Genomic DNA, 23,610 nt, shown 5'->3' with positions numbered 1-23,610 from the left:
TGAACTATATTGTTGCTTTGGTGAATTCTTTTATGCTATGAGATGTAGATCTATGTACAACAGGTTTGAAAAATTGTTCAAGGGCTGGAAAAAGTTTCATTTCTAATTGTCTTTATATTAAAAGATGTTCGGTGTATATTCATAATTTTATAGTACATTATCCTGTTTGAAATATAAACTTGAATACATTCCATAACAGACATTAATAGAATGACGTCCACTTTAAAGATATTAATTGAAATGTAGGTACAAGGTGTACTTTTCTTTAACCGGCCAAGTATCCTGCAATGATATTCGGCCACTCGGAGCCGGAGCTACTATCCGGTACAATCCTGGTATTTACACAATTACGTAGTCTTTTATATATATCTATATATATATAGATGTCACCTGTAAAACTTATTTAAAAAATCAGCGGGTATTCCCGCACTCGACTCAAATGCTTCTTTGCATTCACTAAAGAGTTGACTCGAAAAAATTGCTTAACCTGTATACGAACAAAAGTGTGATTCTTTTTTTCGTTCTCTTGTAACTGATACATTCACATCTCATCTGTCCCTTGAAGTTCGTCGTTGCGGTGTTGTGACAGTTCGCGGAACCAAATTCCTCCACTTTGCCGGTCAGAAGCTTCTTACTAGGATACCAAGAGAGAGGCCGGTCTCATATTTTACTTTGTCCAACAGCTTGTTTTTTTTGGACGACCCTTTCTTCGTGCTACCCCGCCCCTTGTACTCTGTCTTACAATATGACCAAACCAGCTTAGCTGTCTCCTTTTCACAGTATTGTAGGTGCGTCTTACAATATGACCAAACCAGCTTAGCTGTCTCCTTTTCACAGTATTGTAGGTGCGTCTTACAATATGACCAAACCAGCTTAGCTGTCTCTTCTTTACAGTATTGTAGGTGCGTCTTACAATGAAAACATTCTTTCTCTCTCTCTTTCTCCTTCTCTCTCTCTTTCTTTCTCTCTCTCCTTCTGTCTTTCTTTTTATCTGTTATCTCTCTCTTTCTCTCGCATTATCTCTCCAGCTCTTTCTCTCTCTTTTTTTCTCTCTCTCTCTATTTCTATTTCTCTCTCTCAGATCATTCCACATTTAACTCTACCCAATAATAAGTTAAGAATCTATCGACTCATTCACTATAGAAATGAGAGTCTGCAAGATAAAGTAAACTATGTAATACTTAGGCCCTTAACTACAAATGGATGGTTTCCAATCTGTTGCTCTGTGTCACTGACTGACATCATGATGCTCTCCTGGTTCAAATCCTGCGGGCCTCTATCTCTTACCGTCCATGTGGGCTACAACGTAACAATTGACATATATATTTATAGCTTTTATATAGCGCTACTTTCATGCTTATAGCATGCTCAGAGCGCTTTGGTCCAATGTCACTTGTGGTAAACACAACTCTGCCCGAGTCGGGTGTCGAACCCTTCTAGGTAGCCAAGCCTAGCCAAGTTCAAGCGCACTTAGCCTCTCGACCACGCTTCCCACATTTCTGAAAGGACCTTTGAGAACTTACTACAAGACAGGGAATAACGTCATTTGGTAACTCAGTGCTTATTAATCTTATCCGGTACATTTTATTTTACAATTCTAAGTTAACCATATATAGATCTATATCGGGCCGGGTTTGCTGAGTGTTAAAGCGCTGGGCTTCCGAACCGAGGGGTCACGGGTTCGAATCCAGGTGAAGACTGGTATTTTTAATTTCGTGATTATTAGGGCGCCATTGAGTCCACCCAACTTGAATGAGCACCTGACTTTAGTTGAGGAAAAGTAAAGGCGATTGGTCGTTGTGCTGGCCACATGACACCTTCGTTAACCGAGCACCGCAGATACAGATGGCCTTTACATAATCTATCCCATGGTCTGAAAGAGGTACATTACTATTTTGTCATATGCATATATTTTATTTTGTGAATCATCTCTTCATAAAATCATCAAAACAGTATCAGTTATTAATATCTATTTATTTTGCGGTTTCAAGACTTCGGTGGATATAATTTCTTGAACTCTGTTTCAAGTTTTGCTTTGTAATCACTGTCTGTTCTTGGAATGTGATTCTTTTGACTCATCCTTGATGGTACTGTAGTCCAATTCACGTCTAAATATGGAAAGGAATATTTATATTACTTTTTAAAGCCGAATGATTTGTTGTTTTTACCAAGCTTATATCAACTCATTCTGTCTGTCTGTAAAAAGCCTGATTCATTTCTCCCACACTCCTTCTCAGATCAAGGTTTAACTTTGCGCAACCATTCACTGGCATAGACATGAATCAATACAAAAATTAACCAATTAATGAATTAATTACTGTGGATCTATCCAGTGCCACTTTTTTTCCCAGCTGTTAGTGTCGATTTTGAAGAGCGTTTGCATAAAATAAAATACAAACATTTCCTGCTCCTTCTCAGACCCAATGTTATGAAATATTAAGGTACAAATGATTGCATTTAAAACTACTTCACGATACTCCATAAGAATATAGAATGAGCCTTTGCTTTTAGAAGCTGATAGGCTTGAAATACATAGACTGAACAAACAGGTTCTGAAATTGTACTGTTGAAACGTCCTTACTTTGATAAATATTTAAGTACCCAAATAATTCCTTCCAACGCCCTAACACTGTCTAGTTATACAGATACCCTCTGTAAGGACTAGAGGGGGATAACTTCATGGCTAATAGAGAAGAAACGATTAATGTGAAACTCAGATTTAGTTATAATCTGAAAGTTGCAGAAACTAGAGGGAAAAATGGGGCTGAGTAATTCTCGGTATATCTTCTATGTCTAGTCACGCTGAGGAACTACCTTGGAAGACTGGAGCGTGATCTGTTACGTTGCGTCCTGAGATAACAATAGAATCACTCACTAAAGATTTCATAATTATTATGTAGTCTTTCCACCATTGATTTCATTGAAATCGCGAAGGAGAAATAAGGTAGGGTAGAAACACGAATATAACCGCACACAAATACATCAAAACACAAAGACGATAGAGCCAGGGGACAATGCAAGAAAACAAAAGGGAAATTATAGTTCCTACTTGAGGAAATTAAAACATTCAATCTAAACAAAGACAAACTTCACCTTGTAAAACCAAATTAAAAAGATCCAGTGTTTCTTGATAAGTAAACCGAAGCTTGTCCTGAAATAAAAAAAAAATTAGGTCATATAAAAGAAGTCCATATCTATCTATCTATCTATCTATCTATCTATCTATCTATCTATCTTTCTATCTATCTATCTGTCTGTCTGTCTGTCTGTCTATATGTCTGTCTGTCTGTCTGTCTATCTATCTATCTATCTATCTATCTATCTATCTATCTATCTATCTATCTATCTATCTTTCTATCTATCTTTCTATCTATCTGTCTGTCTGTCTATATGTCTGTCTGTCTGTCTGTCTATCTATCTATCTATCTATCTATCTATCTATCTATCTATCTATCTATCTATCTATCTGTCTGTCTGTCTGTCTGTCTGTCTGTCTGTCTGTCTGTCTGTCTATCTATCTATCTATTCATCCATCCATCCATCCATCCATCCATCCATCTATCTATCTTTCTATTTATCTATTTGTGTGTCTGTCTATCTGTCTGTCTAAAAATACTGCTTCATTTTATCAAATGCTACATAATTTATATTTTATCTATCTGTCTATCTGTCTGTCTGTCTGTCTATATATCTATCTTTCTATCTTTGTAATATCTCTATATATCTATCTATCTGTCTATCTATCTATCTATTTATCTCGGTCTGTCTGTCCTTATGTATTAAAAATGTACTCACCTTTTTTCTCACATTCTTTTGTGTCTCCTTTTTATCTCCCTTGAAAAGAAAAGTAACCTGAATGTAGTTTAATTATTTTTAGAAAGCATATTTATATTAACCCACTCTGTCTGTCTGGTACACATTTTGTACACGTTATTTCTCCTACTTTCCTTTCTCGAATCAATTTGAAACTCAGCACAATTATTTCAATGCCCTTAAAAATTGACTTTTTTTTTTTTACATAGCTTTTAAAAAGCCAGTATCTAAATCTTCTTCAAGAGACCATCCCCTCAGCCCCCCCCCCTCTCCAACTGGCCCCACAAGTGATTGGCCCATAGAGCAGTGAGAAAGCTAAAAGCATGAAATTGTGCTAAATAAAAACAATTAATAAATATGTATCCAATCTGACAGATATATTGTTGTTAGTCTAGATATATTACAAAAATTAATCACATGAAAGGTTAGGGTGTGGAAGTGCCTGGCGATTACAGATGCCCAACCTTTGACCGCATTTTTAGTGCCAAGGATCGGCCTCTCTCGTCACATGGAGAAATCGCAAAGGTAAAATATAGACTCTGGAGACATAAAATGCCACAGAGAATTACGTGATGGAGTCAAAATAGATTATACAATTCAAACTATTTTATTTTATTTTACCTGTTTCACTACATTAAAGCATTATTGTTTTTTTTTTTCTAATTTTGTTATGTCAGGAATTTTCAATCAGAGATAATAGCAAAACAATTCAAATAGAAAGAAACTTAAAATGTAATAACCTAGACCATCGTTTCCATGCATTTTCATTTGGTCTACACACTGTGTTGAAAGTAAGGGTTCGGGGAAAAAAAGTCACATGAGTTTTACGTCTGAATTGAAATGTAGCAAAATCAAAATATCACAATGACGCCATTTATAGTGTAACTTCTAATAGCCTAGTACTTCCCGCCCAGCGTTAGTTCTATAAGCCTAGTGCGTCCTGGCCACTAAAACGTATACACTAGTTCTTCTTACTAAGCGACAATTCTTTAAAGAGCCTACTAGTGCACTCATTGTTTCTTGCTTCTTTTCTTAGTTCTAATAACCTAATTAGTCTTGCAATGTGGAAACCTAGTCAGGACTTCAGTCAAGCTATTTACTGTAAACAATACCATTTTTAGAACTAAGAAAAATTTAATTTAAGCAGCTGTGTATTATTCCGTTTCGCGTGATGGTTTCGAATTTTTATTTCGAAAAAAAAGATTGATCCCTGATGATAATTTATTTCTCTTTCACTAAATTTCTCTTGCACTAAATCTCTCTATCACTAAATTTCTCTTTCACTAAATCTCTCTTTCACTAAATCTCTCTTTCACTAAATTTCTCTATCACTAAATCTCTCTTTCACTAAATCTCTCTATCACTAAATTTCTCTTTCACTAAATCTCTCTTTCACTAAATCTCTCTTTCACTAAATCTCTCTTTCACTAAATCTCTCTTCTGTGGCCCTTTAAACGTACTCACCTTTTTTACCGCATTGCTTTGTGTCGCTGACTTCGGACTGTCTTTAGAAACACCCTGTTGGACAGATTTATAAAAATGTAATTTCATATTTTGGCTTTTTTTTTTTAATTAAATAAAACAACAACAGAAAACATCATTCATAAGTCAATACATCACATCTAATTTAGTTAATATTTGAACCTTACACTATGTTTATGCCCTTTTTTGGGAGTAGATCTAAGTGTACTCACTTTCTTTTGTCTAGTTCTTTTAATTGCTGGCTTTGATTTGTCTTTTAAATCTCCCTTGAAAACACAAGTAATATTAGACTATTAACATGTAATTTCGTAAATTAATAGCATGTCAAACATAACCCAAAGATTATAAGATTTAAAAACAAAAATTAATAGAAAGTTGTCAGTGGACCTATTGGCCTAAGGATAATGACAGGAGCAATAAAAAAACACCCATAAGAGCTATGGACGAAGCCGCTGCCCTGGTCTCTCTGGATACATAAATAGAAATAAAATTTGACTAAATTGGAAAGCTTAGAGAGGCACCCGCTCAAAACAAGAATCCCCAAATCTGACAGTAAAAACCGTCTCAAAAGGACCAATTTCTTGCTGAATTTTCTGAACTTAAAAATGAAGTACCATGTCTCTCTCTAGTTAACTCTTTATCTCCGTAACCATTCTAAAAATTCACTGACCTTTATAAGTATAATCTCTGGCTGTGGACTGTCTACAATAACTACATCTTCCTAAGAGACAGAAGTAATGTTAGAATGGAATCAATCCTCATTTATTCAACATCTTTTTACAAAACTTATAACAACTCATTCCGTCTGTCTGTCTGGTACAAAGTTTGAACACGTTATTTCTCCAACTTCGCAATTTTAGAATGATATTGAAACTTTGCACAATTATTCATTTTTCCTAACGAAACATGAATCAACCTAAAAGTTAACCAAACCATTAATTTATTAAACATTTAATTCGTTATTTTTTTATTTTTTTTTTTTAGTTGTTTTTTTTACAAATATTTGTAAAGAAGAAAAAAAAAGAAAAAAGAGAGTTAATTGAACAAGGGAGGCTGCATGGTCGTGTGTCATGCGCTCCCACTTGTCGTTTCGATGGTCCTTGATTCAAACCCTGCCCAACTTCATCATCTAGCTCTGTCCTGCAGGAAGTCTGGTCTAGGTTGTAATCATCTTCAAATGTTAAGAAACATCCGAAATATGTAAAACTAGCCAGGCATAAAACTATAAAAGTGATTCGCGTTAACACGGGTTCTAAGTAGCAGATTGTCCTTCAAGCTTACAACGTCAAGACCACCTCAAAAAACGTGACATGTAAAGAACGGTAAGCATTGGAGTTGCCAATTATACTTTGATAGATTATCCCCCTTCTTTACCTTTCTTTCTCTCTCTTTTGCACTCTATGCAGAGGCTGTGTAAGGGGTTGTCGAGTGGGGCAACAGATACCCTCGCGCCTGAGGCGGACCCAGCGATAAAGAGAATCTACCTATCGGCCCATCGTAGAAATGTACAAACATTCGTGGCCCTGATTTAAAACTCGCCCAGGGCCCCGCACTCTACTAAGCCGCTTCTGACTTTGTCTTTCTACTTATCTTTTCTCTCTAGTAAAATTTTAGCTTACCATTTTATCTTTTTTCGGTTGTGGTGGACCAGAATCTTTAAGCGACTGTGCGGTTTCCTTTATTATAAAGATTATTTTAAAAAAAAATTATTAAGCGTAAGCAAATGCTAAGCATTAGAAATATAAATTATTTATGAAAATATTAAAATTACCTTCACTTGTCACAACGTAGTAGTACCATAATTCTAAACGGTATCCTAACTGCTTTGAATTAAAGTTCAATTTATTGAAAGAAGCATTAACTTTAAAAGTGCAAAAAGATCTAACAGTAGTTTTTGTCCAAGATTCTTGAGCGCAATAACAATTTGCTACTTCCTTTTAAACTAACTGAGCTAGCCAGGGAGACTTGTGACGTGGTAGAATTTAGGTCATTGGTTAATATGCATGACTAAATGCATGACGCTTAGGGTGTAGACATCTTCTTTTTTGAATTAACGTCTGTATCATATAAGAAGAACTATCAATTTTAAAGAAAAGCAAAGGAATTTGTTAATATGTCGAAAAATTATTCTCCGCGTACATGAGACAATGTGTACAGTCTAGTGAATTTTATGTAAATTGTTTAAGTTATCTTTAAAAAACTTTTGTCGCCCTTGACAGCTGTGACATAAAGGGGGGTTAAATATGTTTGAGATATTGTAAAGACAGGAGTGATTTTCCTTAAGAGGTTTATATAAAGGCACGTAAAGTGTATTTAATTGACACTTGTTCCTGATTTCAAGATACACTTGGCCCAAAGATGTCCAGAGCGGGGTACACTTCTCTCGAGCACCCCAATAACTAACAGAAGAAATATATACAGTTCACAAAGCAGACCCAGTGGTAAAGATAGTAACGTTGTATAACAACAAGGTTACAAAGACAGTTTGTGTGGAAACACAAACTCAAAATCGGCCCCCGAAGTGGTCCACCCATGCAGGCTTCAATATTTTCAGAAAGAACATCCGAATGAAATTATATTAAAGACAAATGAGAGATAAGAATGGAGAAAGAAGGTTGACAGATCTTGTGTAGGTCCAGCAGATCAAAGGATAGATGCAAGTGAATGCAAAGTTAGATGTGAACCTAGCCTAATTGTTACCCCTTTCAGACCTTGTGGTCTATAGGGCAGATGATGTAAAGTTCATCTGTTTTTGTGGCCTACGGTTAACGAGGGTTTCATGTAGCCAGCACAACGACCAACCGCCTTTGCTTTTCCCCAACTAATGTCACGTACCCATTAGGGTATCCGAAGTTGAAAATCCCAGTCTTTACCAGGATTCGAACCCGGGACTCTCGGTTCGGTAGCCAAGCGCTTTACCGGTCAGCTACCTCGCCTCTCCTAGCTTAAATGAAGTCTTACTATTGATGTAATTGTATTTGAAAAGGCTCAATCACTTTTTTTTTAAAGGAAACCTCAGAATTTGCGCTATTCAGTTTTAGCTTTATCATCATAGGAATCCTAGGGCCTTAGGCCTCTTTTCTTTGCCTCTTTTGTGGGCTTTTTATTTATATATTTTTATTTGTAAGTTATGTAAATTCACTTATTCGAATGCTCTAAAAAAACATCACAAAAGTCCTACATTAAAAGAATTGTCAAAGAAAATGCAATTTACAAGATTACTATTCGTTTTAAATTAGGTCTAACTTATATTGCATACTAATTTGCTTTTCACTATAAAAAAAAACTGCTTGCATAAGTGATTTAAAAAATTAGATTTTTTCGCTTTCAGAAAAAAAAAAGTAGCCGTTGCATTAGAACTTTGAATGGTCTAAAATATTGTGATATTGGATTTTCACTATCTTTTCTAGTTGACGAGATCTAAACGGGACGGACGGACAGACATTTCACACAAAACTAATAGCGTCTTTTCCTCTTTCGGGGGCCACTAATAAGTGATAATTTGAGGGTAAGTAGATGATTAGTAAAGCGTATGCTTCCGAACCGAGGAATCCCGGATTTAAATCCTGGTGAAGACTGGAATTTTTACTTTAGGGATTTGCAGAGCGTCTCCATCTCTGCCTGACATTAGTTGGGGAACGTAAAGGTGGTTAGTCATTGTATTGGCCACACGACGCCCTCGTTAATAAACCACAGAAACAGTTGCCCTTTACACCATCTGCCCCATAGATAGCAAGGTCAAAAAGGGGAACTACTAACTGATAGTTATTACGACTGCTAGAAATTCGGTATTGACTTTAAAATACGCGCTCCTAAGGACTATAATCTTTTTTTTCTTTTACCAAAGATTGATCTTCACTTGTGTCATTTGGCTTTCTTTTGGTCGCACTGAGTTCAAGTTCTTTGTTCCGTAGCTTCAGTTCTTCATTCCGTATTTTCAAAGTCATTTGTTTTTCTATCCATTTCGAACGTTCTTTCACAGGTATTTTCAATTTCCCTGCCAGGTCTGACAACATTGAATAATCTTCCATGTCCTGTAACATAGATTAGTTAACTTGTTATAACCCCCCCAAAAAATATAGAAAAAAAAATACAATAACATAAGATAAGATAATTTTTATTGTTCCAATCAAATGGAAATTCAGTTTGACAATTGACAACCTCAGCGTAACTACTGTACAAAAACAATATAGATGCAAATACGAACAACATTCACACACGAAACACATACACACTCACAACCAGGGCTTTATGAATTAGACTTCATTGTACTTCTCAATGACGACAGCTGATCTTGTAACACTCTGACCGACAGTGGGATGAAGGAGTTTTAAAATCTCTGTTTTAGTTCTAATGTATCAACTCACTCTGTCTCTGTCTGTCAGGTAAAAATTCTCGGTCTAAGTTGAAATTTTGCACAACTATTTATAGACACTACATCAATAAAAAAATTTACCCGAATAGCAAATTTATTATTGCTATTAATTCTTCTGGTTTATACCAACAAGAGAGAATAATCCCTTAGTATTTACATGTGCGGCTTGATATGTAGGGTTTTGTCTACATTTAAAAAAAAAATCAAGTAAAATATTAGGGTTTATTGAAAGAAATATTTACAAATCAAACAAGAACATAAAACTAAAATGCTATTTAACTTTAGTTAGGCCAATATTAGAATATGCATCCTCTGTTTGGGACCCCTCAGCTCAAGAAAACATAAGAGAACAATAATAATTCAAAATAACAAACGAATAATCCAATTTGATTAGAATAACATAATTTGTAAAATCACTAAACTTAGAGACACTTCAGAAGAATACAAAGTACAGCAGCCATAATACATAAAGCACTAATCCATAACTTACAAATAGAAAAACAAAACCTAATGAAATACTCAGAAAAACACAAAGATAGTGGCACATTTCTTATTCCATACGCTAGAACAAATTCGTACAAGTGCTCCATTTTCCCTAGTGCCAATAGAGAATGGAATGGGTTGCCTGAATCAGCCAGGAAAAACAACGAGTTAGCAGAGTTTAAGTCATGGATTAACACCCAGGACTAGATTGACTCATGAAATGCCTAAGATATAATTATCTTCTTTTTGAAGTAACGTCTGCCATATATAAGATAAGAAAAGATAATAGTCATAAAACATTATTTTATTTCTCCAAGTTTTTATAAAAATGATTTTAAGAAACTTACGTTAAAATCGACGAATTTCTTTTTATTCCTTAATATTGCGCGAAAGAAAACTGAATCCTTCTAAGATCTAGGCCACACACCTATATAGGCCTATATATATATATATATATATATATATATATAGGTCTATGATATAGGCTAACTAATTGAAAGGTTTTCTAAGACAATTAATGAAATCAAACTCTTTGACACTAAATCATGCCAACCAATAAGTACTCTTAATATTGGAAGTTGAAAAAGTCTGCACTCTAATGTATCAATATAAGAACTAATCTATTTATTTTTTTCCAAAATCTGTTTACCTTTTGGTTTCAGAATGTCAAAATAACATCGGGAAAATCCGAAATAATTACAGCCGTACATAAATAGAATTGTGGTTTATCACACTTAAGTTTGTTGTGTGACAGTTGTTAATGAAAAATGAGGTTAGGTTTAGTTCTATGCATGAAAATGTATAGATTTAATATTCGATCTGTTATGTTGCAAATGTTGAGCCTTATAGCAAATACTTGCTTTATACATACAAATCTAAACAACAGCAAAAGAAAAAAAAAATAGTTGAGCTCTTACGAAGGTTCTCATGAGACACACATCTCAGACCCAAAAGAAAGCCCTTGTTGAAGACAGGCGCAAAATAAGGAAAGGACACTTAATACACCCGCGTTGCACGGCGATTTGGTCTTATCTTATCTTATCTTATATAATACAGACGTTACTTCAAAAAAGAAGATGATTACGTCCTACGCGTCATGCATTTAGTCATGCATATTAACCAATGACTTAAATTCTGCCAAGTCACTGGTTTTCCTGGCTAGCTCAGGCAACCCATTCCATGCTCTAATAGCACTAGGGAAGAAGGAGTATTTGTACAAATTTGTCCTAGCATATGGGACGAGGAATGTGCCTTTATCTTTGTGTCTTTCAGAGTATTTTATTAAATTTTGTTTTTGTATTTGAAGATTATGGTTCAGTGTTTTATGTATTATTGCTACTTTACTTTTGAGTCTTCTGTCCTGAAGGCTTTCTAAATTTAGTCTACATCAGTTGTTGCAAAATAGGCAGCTTGCAGCAGGGACAGCTGGGTTTGCTTGGTCATCTGAAACAGCACACATCCTTAACCTTCGGATCGTCATTATTTTTAGGCCTACATTAATCTACACCTATCTCTTACTCTGTTAAACAGTTGGGGCACCACACATGATCTGTCTACCATCTTTCTCCATTCCTGTCTTTTGTCTTGATTAGAATTTCTTTCAGTGACAGGCCTTTCCATTCTTTGATGTTGTCTTCCCATCGCTTTCACTATCTTCATCTTCTTCCTTTTCCTGTTATTAGCTTTTATTTTTGGCATCAAAAAAAAAAGGCTACTTATTTAGATACACGGCAGTATGAGTGGAGTTATTTCCCTTATTAGTTTTCGTACACGTCTTTTATCCCACTTCCCATTGAATCATCAGGTTAACATTTTGCATATTACATGAATCAATAAAAACAATTAGCCAATTAGCTAATCAATCAGTGGTAAGCAATTTTGCTTTATAAAGAAAAGGGAGCTTATTCCTGCGGTATTGTGGTGATTTTATGGTTCTTTCCCTTATCGTTCAAAAAACGTTTTGACTTTTTATATCAAAATAATGTAAACTGTCTACACAAAGACTCACGAGGAAGTGGCTATCCAGAAACTTTTTTGACATAAAGGTAGCTACAATTATTATCTGTTAAGCCCTATACACTAAAATCAGACATTGCTTCTGGTTCATGATAATTGATAACATTTGCCAAATTTCGTATTTTATTTGGTCCTGCGTGCGTATATACGAGTGTGAGAGTGTATGTGCGTGCGTGTGTGTATAGTTTGTCACAATTTGACACTATTAACAAATTGTTTGGTGTGGATATTGTTGGTATTGGGTTATAAACAACCATAAAAACAAATGTTAAAAAGACATATTACAATTATTATCGAATGTATCAAATCAAAATTAACAGTTTTTCTTACGTATAGTCTCTGAGGAAAAATCAGGAGCTGGCGACCCTAAGGCAGTTTGCAGCACCCAGTGCTACACTCTGGCAGAACCTGCGACGCCGCTGACCCCCAAACTGTATCGGCACTGCGTGGAGTGGGGAAACTGATGTGTGGGCGACATCGTTCCAACCATAGCTAATGCCCAGGCATTCATCTCATTTCCATGAGATGATCCATAGTCGCTTCGCGACTGAAGGAGGCCAGAGAGAGAGAGAGAGAGAGAGAGAGAGAGAGAATCTCTTATTGTATAAACATGCCAACGAATGCCTCGAATCACTATGTATCGCTCAAACATAGGAATGTACTCAATAATTGAATGCAAATATAGGGTGGAAATTATCACATACAAAAAAAATAATAAAAAATAACAGCACAGATAATGTTAAAGTTTCAATCTAAAAAAAATTATTCAGATATGTATAAAAAGAGACTCATATAAAGGTTAATCATAAGAGTAAGCTAATTATTGGAATGTGTTGATTTATATGTCAAAAGAAATATTGCCATACTTAATTTGAACATTATATGGTGCGGTTGGACAAGGTAACACAAATATTAGTATCAGTGGAGAATTCTGTGGTGGTACTAGTGATGGGAACTAAACTAAATTTTTTTAGTTAAACTAAAACTAAGTTTGAACTAAAAAAAAGTAATTAAACTTTTAGTTAATCACAAATTGAAAAAATTAGTTAAACTAAACTAAGAAACTTTAGTTAAACTTTTACTAACTATTTTGACCTTTTTTAAGGACGAAACAGCCAAACATGAAAAATATAAACAACAACCAATCTCTTTAGCAAAATGCAATAAACATTTATTTGTGCACATGAAAAAAGATTTAAATGTCTTTATGGGATAGATGTATCTAGATCTTAATAGAATCACTAGATTAGACTAGAATGATACTATTATTAGTATTATAGAAAGAAATTAGAAGCAATTGTCCAAGTTCTAATATAAGTTACCTTTTTAGAAGTAATGATAAAACTGCATGTTGACTCGCTAACTAACTCTAGATTCTAGAATATTCTGGATCTAATATCTTCTACAAACGAAATGATCAGAAATATAATCTGGATCTAGAATTAGATCTAGCTACTAGACCTAGATCAAATAATTAATATTTTAATCTAAAAATAATTTAAGAAATACTAGTTACTACTACTACTACTAGATCTAAATAGAGTCTAGGCTAGTAGATATCTTAGTAACTCTAGATCTATCTAGAGATTTTAGATTATTATAATTATGATTATAACTAGATATGGGTATTTAGATCTATAATCTATATAGGCCTACTCTAGTAGATAATACTAGATCTAGATCTAATAGATCTAGATAGTAGATATAAGTCAATAAGTATAATTATAATAGAAGTAGATGTAGTCTGTAGATCTAGTCTAGATTTAGTTAATTTAGTATTAGATCTAGTATAGTGACGACTATTATTAGTAGGCCTATTATAGTCATTAATATTATAGAGATCTATCATCTTTGCATCTTAGGTCTTAGTATAGGCCTAATAAGTAATCTAGATATATCTAGATCTAATCTAGACTCTTTCTAATCTAGACTATTTCTAGAATAGTAGAATCTCTAAACTAATAGATCTATATTATTGACTTATAATTTTAAATTTACATTTAGATCTAAGACTACTAAGAGTTAGACTCTACTTAAGACTAAGAGACTAAAATAATTAAATATAGACTTATGTCTATAGTCACATATATCTAATAGTAGTAATAGACTAATACTAATAGTACAGTAATAGACTAGACTAGACGTCACTAGAATCTAACTTTAGATCTATCTAGTAAAAAGTTTTAAAATAAAAAGAGTCGACATTTCTTTTAGATCTATAGTCTATAGTAAAGCAAAATTCTTTGTATACAGGAACACACTGGTGTTTAATAAAAAAAAGCAGCAAAATGTAGATCTATAGAAGCAAGGAATTATCAGGATTTATCAAGCAGCGAAACTTGCTAGAACTATAATGAACACGTTTATTTTTCTCGCCTTTCAAATACCGCTTGAATTGGCGGGAATAGCAACCATTATAGGGTAAAGGTCAAAAGGCTTTCTAGTGACCTGTGCACCATCTAGTTTATTCTCCTCTCTATCATTCATTATATATATTCTCCTATTACACAGATCTAAATATTTATTGGTATGTATGTTAAAAAAGTTTGTAAAATTTGTAATTAAACTTTTTAGTTTGTAACTTAAAAAAATTAATTAAACTAGGATTTTAACTAAACTATTTTTTTTTAATTAAACTTTGGCCTTAACTATTTTTTTTTAGTTAAACTAAAAGTTAGCAACTTTTTAGTTAACTTTTGCCCATCACTAGGTGGTACCATAGCACTATTCTGCAATGTACTTGCATATCTAAAAGAAAAAATGTGTTTTATAACAAGTCAAACAAAATATACATATAGATCAGCGGTTCTCAAACGTTTTAGCTACGCGACCCCCAAATACAATTTTTTACTTGGCGGCGACACCCATCCATAAATTTTCGTTCATAAATGTGCTTTAGCTAATGTTATGAAATCGTTATCAAAATGTAGATCACTGATTGTTAATTCCATTGCTAGAGACTGAACATATACTATGAGCTTTATTTAGTGTAAAACAAATTTATGCTTCATGACAAAAAATAGTGTATCTTTTAAAAACTTTAATTTATTTAACTTTTAATTGCGTGTTTATGATATTCATGTAGCATATATACAAGACAATTTAAAAAATATTGCTAAGCTTAGAAACCCCACAATCTTTGACACGTTAAACTTCAGCTACACAATTTTTGCGATAGTATATTCAGACGCACTAAAGTTAGTGCGAACGTTAAGCTTGTTTTTATTTCACTAGATTAGGAATTCACATCTTCTGCATATAGTTTTTTTTTTGTGTGTGTATTTAGTCTTGATTACGAACAGGCAGAAAAAAAAACGTTTCACAAGAAATGCGTTTGAAAAGTGGATGTTGCGAAAAAATGTCAAATATGACAGAGTGACTTCAAACAATTGATCCATAATTCTGTAACTGACAGTGAAGAGAAATTATATTTAGCTGCCATGCTATTGAAGTAATTCTTGTGACAGTATCTGGGTTGGTAATATATATCGAAGAATCATTCAATGAGTTACAATGCATTCTTATGATGACTCATTCTGTACCAAACATTGAAATCCTGAAGCATCCGTGCAGGCACCACAAATATTTTTCCAAGAGGTCTTTTACTTTTCGAAAGAAATAACCAACTTGGTCAATTACATCAAGAGCTCAAATTACATATGGGTATAAGCTTAACATAACAAGCCTTAATGGTTAGACAAAGTTGACACACAACATCGAAGTCTAAATACTATATTTAAAAAATACAAAGTAAATTATTCCTCACACTACATTTATAATCGCTTTTATGTATGTATCTTAAGAAAACCAGTAATTGTGAACAATTTACTACGCCTGTGGATTCATCAATATGAATACCAAATATTGGAGATAGATAACATATTTCCTGATTGCCTAATTGATAATATCAGCAGACATGTCATTTTTTGTTCCTGTGAACAGTGTCATGAGATAATGTAATAAAGAAATCGGCTGCAATCATAACTCGAGTAATGTCTTTGGCCCCTGGCAATATTAACTCTTGGTAATGGCATGATGTTTCATAGCTCTGGCAATTCTGACAGACATTAAATACAAAGTTTCAAGGGCTGATATGTGTTAATTATGGTTCTTGCCACCTGATTCAGATGTCCTAAAGTTCCGAGGACGACCCGTTCCCTATTATGGACCTCTTGACCAAGGAAAGATTTTTATCCATGGCCAGGATGAGGCATCGGCTCTTCACCAATCCCTCTGTCCGAAGTCCCGCCTTATCCGAAGTGATCATGTATTCAAACCCGGTGTGTCGCTAGTCACGGCCGCCTTGAGTTCCCTCTCCCGTGCGAGGCCGGAGGCCGAGCCGCGTGGGGGCCCTTCTTATCCTTATAATGTCCCACCGAACCCGTGCGAGGGTCCATCACAGCGCGTATGGCCCCCGTTAGGGAACGAATCGTGGGGTTGGACGGGTTAGCGAGCCTTTGTTACATCCCTACCACGTGCAGTGTACAGTCTCTCGACCGTACGTGTGGTAGCCCACTGAGAGCTATGGTTGCTACCGTACTTGGCCTATCCGTTTCCCTTGGCGGACGTTTCCACTGGAGGGCCACACTGAGGTGACGGGAGCACTCCACCCGAGTCAAGTCTGGATTTCTTTAATTTATCAGCCTTCAAAACTAGAATACTGGATGTCCTTATCGGCAAGGCTCTGAGGTTTGTTCGCCTTATGCATATGGTAAAGACAACTTCATTATTTTATTGATGCTTGTCGATCGTTTCATAATTTGTGTGGTAGTAATGAAATCTAAGTAATTTTCATTTTTTCCGTTACTAGAAGTGTAAATACATACGTAGCATGGGACATATATACTTGTTACAACTCGTAAAAAACGTAATAGTAAAAAAAAAAAAAAAAGACAAATAAAAAAAAAAAAAAAAAGATATCTGATAAAAAATAGTTAAAGAAAAACAGCAACTTTCCGACAGTCTTAGGCCACCCCTGGCAAACGGTCGTTCGAACCTTAAAGAAGACCTGATCTAGATGAATATTATAATAAAAAATATTTTGCTTGTATTAGAAAGGGTATTAGATAGGTTTACATTCTACATTTTGAACAGAAGTTCAACAAAATAAATCAAAATTTTGGTTCTTACAGACTATTATAGCTACGCAGTACTATTATTGTTATTCAGTCCTTAAATTAATAGTCGAAACTAACAGTATAAATAAAGGTCAGCAACTCTAAACATAAAGTAAACATTTTTATTCAAGACAGAAACAACATTGTATCCAATCTAAGAAAAACGATGTTATTAGTGATTAAACATAACTAAGAAAAATCATAAATGAATTTCCTTGTCATTAATTGACATATAAAGACGTAGTATTGTTTATTACCACAGAGAAAAATACCGTCTCAGATTTTCGGCATTCTATATTTCCACACACATATTACTAAATTGTTTCATGATTTTTTTTTAAGCAGACCTACAAAAAAAAAAAAAATGTCTATTGAACAGATGATTTATAAATCTTTCCTTTCTTTCTGACCTATGACTAACAATGATGTTATGTAATCAGCGCTTTATCTGACGTGATTTTTTGTTTCTGTCAACTTTTGGACGGAAATAGATTGACGCAGTGGTGCGATAAAAGATATTCTTTCCCCTCCTTTAAAAAAAACAACACCAAAACAATATATATATATATATATATATATATATATATATATATATATATATATATAAAGCTTATATATAAAGCCTATAAAAAGCTTATATATAGTGTATCAATTAGTTCGGATCTGACATGTTATTAAATTTAAAATAGATCTAGACTAACAATAAAAAATCTATGTGATTAAAAATATTTTTTTTACCAATTATTTTTGTTTAGCGAAATCTCATGCAATTAGCTTCAATACTTTCTGGGGAAAAGAAAGTGGGGGGGGGGGGGGAGGGAAGGGCATCCGGGTTATTGCTTTTTAATTATTTATTTTTTTTAAAGGAACGACCTAATTTCAAACTTTTATTGGTCTAATGTCTCCTCACTTGTCTCTAGCCAGCGCGGTAACCACTCTGTTTACGAGGAGTTTATGAAAATGGAAGATTTTTATAGTTATCTATTGTTTCTATTTCACGTTTGTGTTCACCAGGCCTCAGACGAAAATCTATAAATCTATAAAGGTTACTTTTTCAGCTCATATCGCCCACTTCTTTCCCTTGTTTGAGATACCAAGCAAAATAATGTATTACCCATTAATCAATTAACTAATTGGTTAATCGAATTGATTCTCGTGTTGAAATAGAAAAGAAGAGAAAAAATTGTGCAAAAATATCTGCTCGATCCCAGATTAGGTGTCGGAGCATTATAGTGTTGGACAGACAGACAGACAGAGCGAGTTGATATAAGCTTTGTGACATAAAAAAAAAGACTTCACCAGTGATCACAGTCTAATTAAGTAAAAGCGGCCCTGATTTTAGAAGATATACTTTTGAAATATTATAACGGACTGACTAGAGTTTTTCCCATTGTGACCAATTAGCTAGTAAATCGTTTTCCATCAACCGTTAAATTTCTAGGAAAATCGTTAGCGACGATATTGTTTCCAATGTTGTTGTTTTTTTTTTTCATCGAAGAATTCGCAAGCTGATAAGATGAATTACTATAATAACATTAACAATAATTCGAACATATTTGTTTGTTAACTGGTAGCTAAAGAACTTTTTTGGTCGTATTTTTGTTCTATTTTTTCAGCTGTCGTTTAACATTCCCTTGTAATTGTGTCGAGGTTCTAGTGTATCCTTCAGTTCTCATGTGTTCTGCTGCTTCGTCCCAGTTAATCTCTGGGGAAAACAAAATATCAATCGCTTTATGTTCCATCCAAAATCTTTAATCAAACTTTAATTTGCTTATAGACTTATACAGTGCATTGGTAATATCTATCTAGGGAAATTTAATTTTGTGATCTGTTAAAATATAAGCTATTTAAATGTATAAATATTTTTTTAAGCCTCGGATGTTTTTTCTTCTTCAATTTCATTTTGTATGTTGGAGTTTTCAGATGCCTAGAGCAATATATGAGATGAACTGCGCAGTGGTTTCCAAATTAGGAAGCTCTCCATATCGTTTTCTTTCTATTGGGGGGGGGGGGGTGTTTTGGGGTCAGTGTCTTGTACGGGCCTCTTGGTAAAGAGAGCAGTTTTGGAGGACTTGGTCGGAATTCTCTGGTGACACTCCACATGGGCAGATTTCGCTGGTTCCAATTTTGAGCTTCCGGTACATGTGTCGCCGCATTCTGTTGGATGTTCTTTCAAAAAATGAAGATTCATTCTAGCCAAAACCTCCTAAAAGAGGACTGTGGAGTGACGGCAGGAGGATTTGGAACTCAAGGCAATTGAATAGCAGTCTGAATTGTATGCCACTCGACCAAGCAGTCAAACTCTTCGCTTAAATATTTAAGATACTAGTTTCTATGACTTCCATTTTGAAAGAACATCAAAAAGTGTAAAACAAACAAAGAAAATTCAATTTACAAGTTGAAATTACTAATGCAAATATAAAAACAGAAATATTACTTCCTAAAACGTATTTAGCGAGACATTTCTTTTCTTTCCCAACAATGTACGTGGTTCTCTGAAAAGAAAAAAAAACAAAAAAAAAAACCCAATAAGACATAGTTCTAATACTTCTAAATTAATAATACATTTGACTCCAAATGTTTCGAACAGTGTGTGAACGTTTAGGCTGTGTTTGCTCTACTATAACAAATTTTTGAAAGATTGAAAAAGATACTAAAAATGTTTATGGTGAACAGACACTGACCTACTTTATCTTTCAGAACTTTTACCAATTAGGCCGATGTTTAATAGTGCTTCAAGTCTATTAGCGGCCTCGAAAGGGGAATGGCTATTAGTTATGTGTGTTCTGTCCTGTCCGACAGTCCTGTTTAGTTTAGATCTCAAAAAAACACAACAAAAAAAATTGAATATCAGATATCATGATATTTTAGATCTTTTAAAGTTTTGATAAAGCGGCTACTTTTTCGTTTTCTCAAGCAGTTTGTAAAACTTTTCACTATTTAAAGTCAAAACCGTTGGAAACTGTTTAGTAAGAAAGATGAGTCTTCAGAATATTTTAAAACATCTATGCAAAAATGTGTTGTATTTAAAAACAAATGTTTTTAGAATTTACTAAATTTAAATATTTTCCTTCATACAAACAATGCACTTAGCCTACATGTTAAAAAAAAATGTTTACTTTTGTTTTATAAGAGAAAGAGTCTATTTAGTATGAATATTAGTCAAATATAATATAACCAAAATAATTAATAAGCAGAGGAGTTTCATATTATACACGTGAAGATCTATATTGCAATTTTATAATATACTAAAACTAATCTACTATTTTTAAATTTAATGTTTTGCATTCAGTCAATTGATAAATTATCTAGTTGTTTTTTTTTTATTTTACTTAAATCTTATCTAAATGACATCCAAATTATAAATTATTCTAAATTTAGATCTTAGATCTAGGATATATATATATATATATATATATATATATATATATATATATTTGTATATATATATATATGTATATATATATATGTATGTGTATATATATGTATGTATATATATATATGTATGTATATATATGTATGTATATATATATGTATATGTATATATGTATATATATATATATAAATATATATATATATATATATATATATATATATATATATATATATATATCTTAAGAGTGCTAAATCAGAAGTTTAGTTTATGTAGATCTACATCCCTACAAATCAATGCCGAAAGATTATCTAAAATCGTCAGGCTATTAGTTTGTAACCAGTTTGTTATTAAGTTAAGAGCAATGCCTGGTCGTGCGGTTAACTTTCTGAACTGATTATCTCGACGGTACCGGGTTGTCTGTTTGTTTCACGTGTTTCGGATGTTCTATCAGAGTTGAAGATAGTTTACTTCCTAGTCCAAGGCTACAAAACTTAAAATTGGCCCCTGATGTGTAGGCTCAAGCAAGTTTATCAGAAACTATGAACTACAAATTATCAACAACTACTACCCTATCTCCGTGAACCCAAAAAGAAGTTATTTCGACTAATGACATGATACCAAAGGATACGGAGATTAATTAATGTTATTTTATATGTAACCAATGGACTCATATTTATGAAGATATAATAGTTCAATGTGAACCTTGCCTAACTAATGTGATTGAATTGGTTGAATTATTTTGTAAAGGGCCAATTTGTCTTTCAAGACAGCGATGAAGAAACCTTTCCATTTGGTTAAATGTCTAAGTATGTTTATGACATTTACTAAATTTAAATATTTTCTTTCATACAAACAATACACTTACATTTTAAAAAAAGACATATGACTAATCCAAACTAATGTATTCAAGTACGCTTAATAGAAGCTTTATGTTTAAATTTAAATATATTAAATATTTTTTCTTCTTTTAATTTACCAATCAACATTTGAGTTTCGATCTAGCGTCCCATCGTCAAAATATTAAATATAGGTACATTCGTTTGGGAAGTCAAGGCGGTTGGTCGTTTTAGTTAACCACGTGATACCACCTGTAGCTGTTGGCAGAAACAGATGACCTTGACATGTTCTGTCCCCATAGAATGCAATATCAGCTACGAGTAGCTTCACTTGTTTACTCTTTAGTCAAACTGTATCAGAAATTATTTGAGCTTTGTTATAAATTAGACTCACTATTAATAAATGTTCCTACGGATTTGTCTTCGCACCAAGAGTTTTTTTTTTCTTTAATGCATATACTTAAGCCAACTAGGCCATTGCTTCAATAATTCATAGAACCACCATTCAGACCACGGATCACAGTTTGGGAAAAATTGACCTAATGTAATGTTATATAAAATGTTTTGTAAATGAAAAAGTGGAGTTTCTATTTCAAACCTTGCGATCTATAGGGCAGAAGATGTAAAGGTCATATGTTTCTGTGGTCAACGGCTAACGGTGGTGTCGTGTGGCCAGCACATCGACCAACAGCATTTACTTTTCCGTTTATAGCTTTGACTTTATCTTTTGGACTTACTATTACATATGCAGTGTATGGTAAAAAAAAAAGTCAGGAAAAAAAAAACTAATTAAATTTGCTGTGTGGATATCATTTAATAAAATTTTGTGTCAAAACAAAAAAGGAAATTTAATTTTTATTGATTAATCCAGAAGCAGACATTTTCTTAAAAAAAAAACTAGTTTTCACTGAGATTTGAACCACGACATAAACACACACACACACACAAATCACAAATCACATATAAGCCTAGTACGTCTAACCCAGCGTTAATTCTATATGCCTAGTACTTCTCGCCCAGCGTTAATTCTATATGCCTAGTACTTCTCGCCCAGCGTTAGTTCAATATGCCTAGTACGTCCTGCCCAGCGTTAGTTCAATATGCCTAGTACTTCTCGCCCAGCGTTAATTCTATATGCCTAGTACGTCCTGCCCAGCGTTAATTCTATATGCCTAGTACTTCTCGCCCAGCGTTAGTTCAATATGCCTAGTACGTCCTGCCCAGCGTTAGTTCAATATGCCTAGTACGTCCTGCCCAGCGTTAGTTCAATATGCCTAGTACGTCCTGCCCAGCGTTAGTTCAATATGCCTAGTACGTCCTGCCCAGCGTTAGTTCTATAAACCTAGTACGTCCCGCCCAGCGTTAGTTCTATAAACCTAGTACGTCCCGCCCAGCGTTAGTTCAATATGCCTAGTACGTCCTGCCCAGCGTTAGTTCTATAAACCTAGTACGTCCCGCCCAGCGTTAGTTCTATAAACCTAGTACGTCCCGCCCATCGTTAGTTCTATAAGCCTAGTACGTCCCGCCCATCGTTAGTTCTATAAGCCTAGTACGTCCCGCCCAGCATAAGTTCTATAAACCTAGTACGTCCCGCCCAGCGTAAGTTCTATAAACCTAGTACGTCCCGCCCAGCGTTAGTTCTATAAACCTAGTACGTCCCGCCCAGCTTTAGTTCTATAAACCTAGTATGTCCCGCCCAGCGTTAGTTCTATAAGCCTAGTACGTCTAGCCCAAGTGTTAGTTCTATAAGCCTAGTACGTCCCGCCCAGCGTTAGTTCTATAAGCCTAGTACGTCCCAAACAGCGTTAGTTCTATAAACCTAGTACGTCCCGCCCAGCGTAAGTTCTATAAGCCTAGTACGTCCCGCCCAGCGTAAGTTCTATAAGCCTAGTACGTCCCGCCCAGCGTTAGTTCTATAAGCCTAGTACGTCCCGCCCAGCGTTAGTTCTATAAGCCTAATACGTTCCAGGGAGAGGAAGGGAGAGAGGTTTAGTTGTTGTTGTTTTTTTGCACCTATGTAATTGTTGCATTGAACTAGTAATTTACTCTGTAAATATTTCAGAAATCAGTGAATACATGAATATCTTAATGAACAAATGAAGATTTGTGTTT

The 23,610-nt window shown here is 34.2% G+C and overlaps 1 protein-coding gene and 1 long non-coding RNA gene across 7 annotated transcripts; both read right to left on the bottom strand.

Annotated features, from left to right (window-relative positions):
• Positions 1 to 1,957: 1,957 nt before the first annotated feature.
• Positions 1,958 to 11,182, bottom strand: LOC106058613 (uncharacterized). Of its 5 annotated transcripts, none has more exons than XM_056014662.1 (9): positions 11,071 to 11,182; positions 9,138 to 9,329; positions 6,915 to 6,971; positions 5,966 to 6,016; positions 5,508 to 5,561; positions 5,278 to 5,331; positions 3,796 to 3,852; positions 3,094 to 3,151; positions 1,958 to 2,108 (listed from the first exon to the last, which is right to left on the bottom strand). In XM_056014662.1, exons 1-9 carry the CDS (start codon positions 11,080 to 11,082, stop codon positions 1,987 to 1,989), a joined length of 657 nt encoding a protein of 218 aa, XP_055870637.1. In that variant the 5' UTR covers positions 11,083 to 11,182; the 3' UTR covers positions 1,958 to 1,986. The 5 variants fall into 5 exon arrangements, with proteins under 5 accessions (XP_055870637.1, XP_055870641.1, XP_055870640.1 ...); XM_056014666.1 differs by having other exon boundaries at positions 3,796 to 3,834; XM_056014665.1 differs by lacking the exon at positions 11,071 to 11,182 and adding an exon at positions 10,803 to 10,895.
• Positions 11,183 to 18,728: 7,546 nt separating this feature from the next.
• Positions 18,729 to 21,911, bottom strand: LOC129923507 (uncharacterized). Of its 2 annotated transcripts, none has more exons than XR_008775472.1 (3): positions 21,751 to 21,911; positions 19,724 to 19,781; positions 18,729 to 18,991 (listed from the first exon to the last, which is right to left on the bottom strand). It is a non-coding gene; the product is annotated as an uncharacterized LOC129923507 (long non-coding RNA). The 2 variants fall into 2 exon arrangements; XR_008775471.1 differs by lacking the exon at positions 21,751 to 21,911 and adding an exon at positions 19,971 to 20,106.
• Between the last annotated feature and the right edge of the window lie 1,699 nt (positions 21,912 to 23,610).

The sequence above is a fragment of the Biomphalaria glabrata genome, chromosome 16, assembly GCF_947242115.1.
Source record: "Biomphalaria glabrata chromosome 16, xgBioGlab47.1, whole genome shotgun sequence".
In the NCBI taxonomy this organism is placed as follows: domain Eukaryota; kingdom Metazoa; phylum Mollusca; class Gastropoda; family Planorbidae; genus Biomphalaria; species Biomphalaria glabrata.
Note: the sequence above shows the minus strand (reverse complement) of the source record. Positions and strands in the feature narration are given on the sequence as shown.

What these genes read in the sequence shown, in the direction of transcription:
- LOC106058613 (XM_056014662.1), bottom strand. An exon ending in AAAGAACTAGACAAAAGAAA is followed by an intron (nt 5,332 to 5,507) that starts GTGAGTACACTT and finishes TCTGTCCAACAG; the next exon opens with GGTGTTTCTAAAGACAGTCC. An exon ending in AAAAGAATGTGAGAAAAAAG is followed by an intron (nt 3,152 to 3,795) that starts GTGAGTACATTT and finishes TTTTTATTTCAG; the next exon opens with GACAAGCTTCGGTTTACTTA.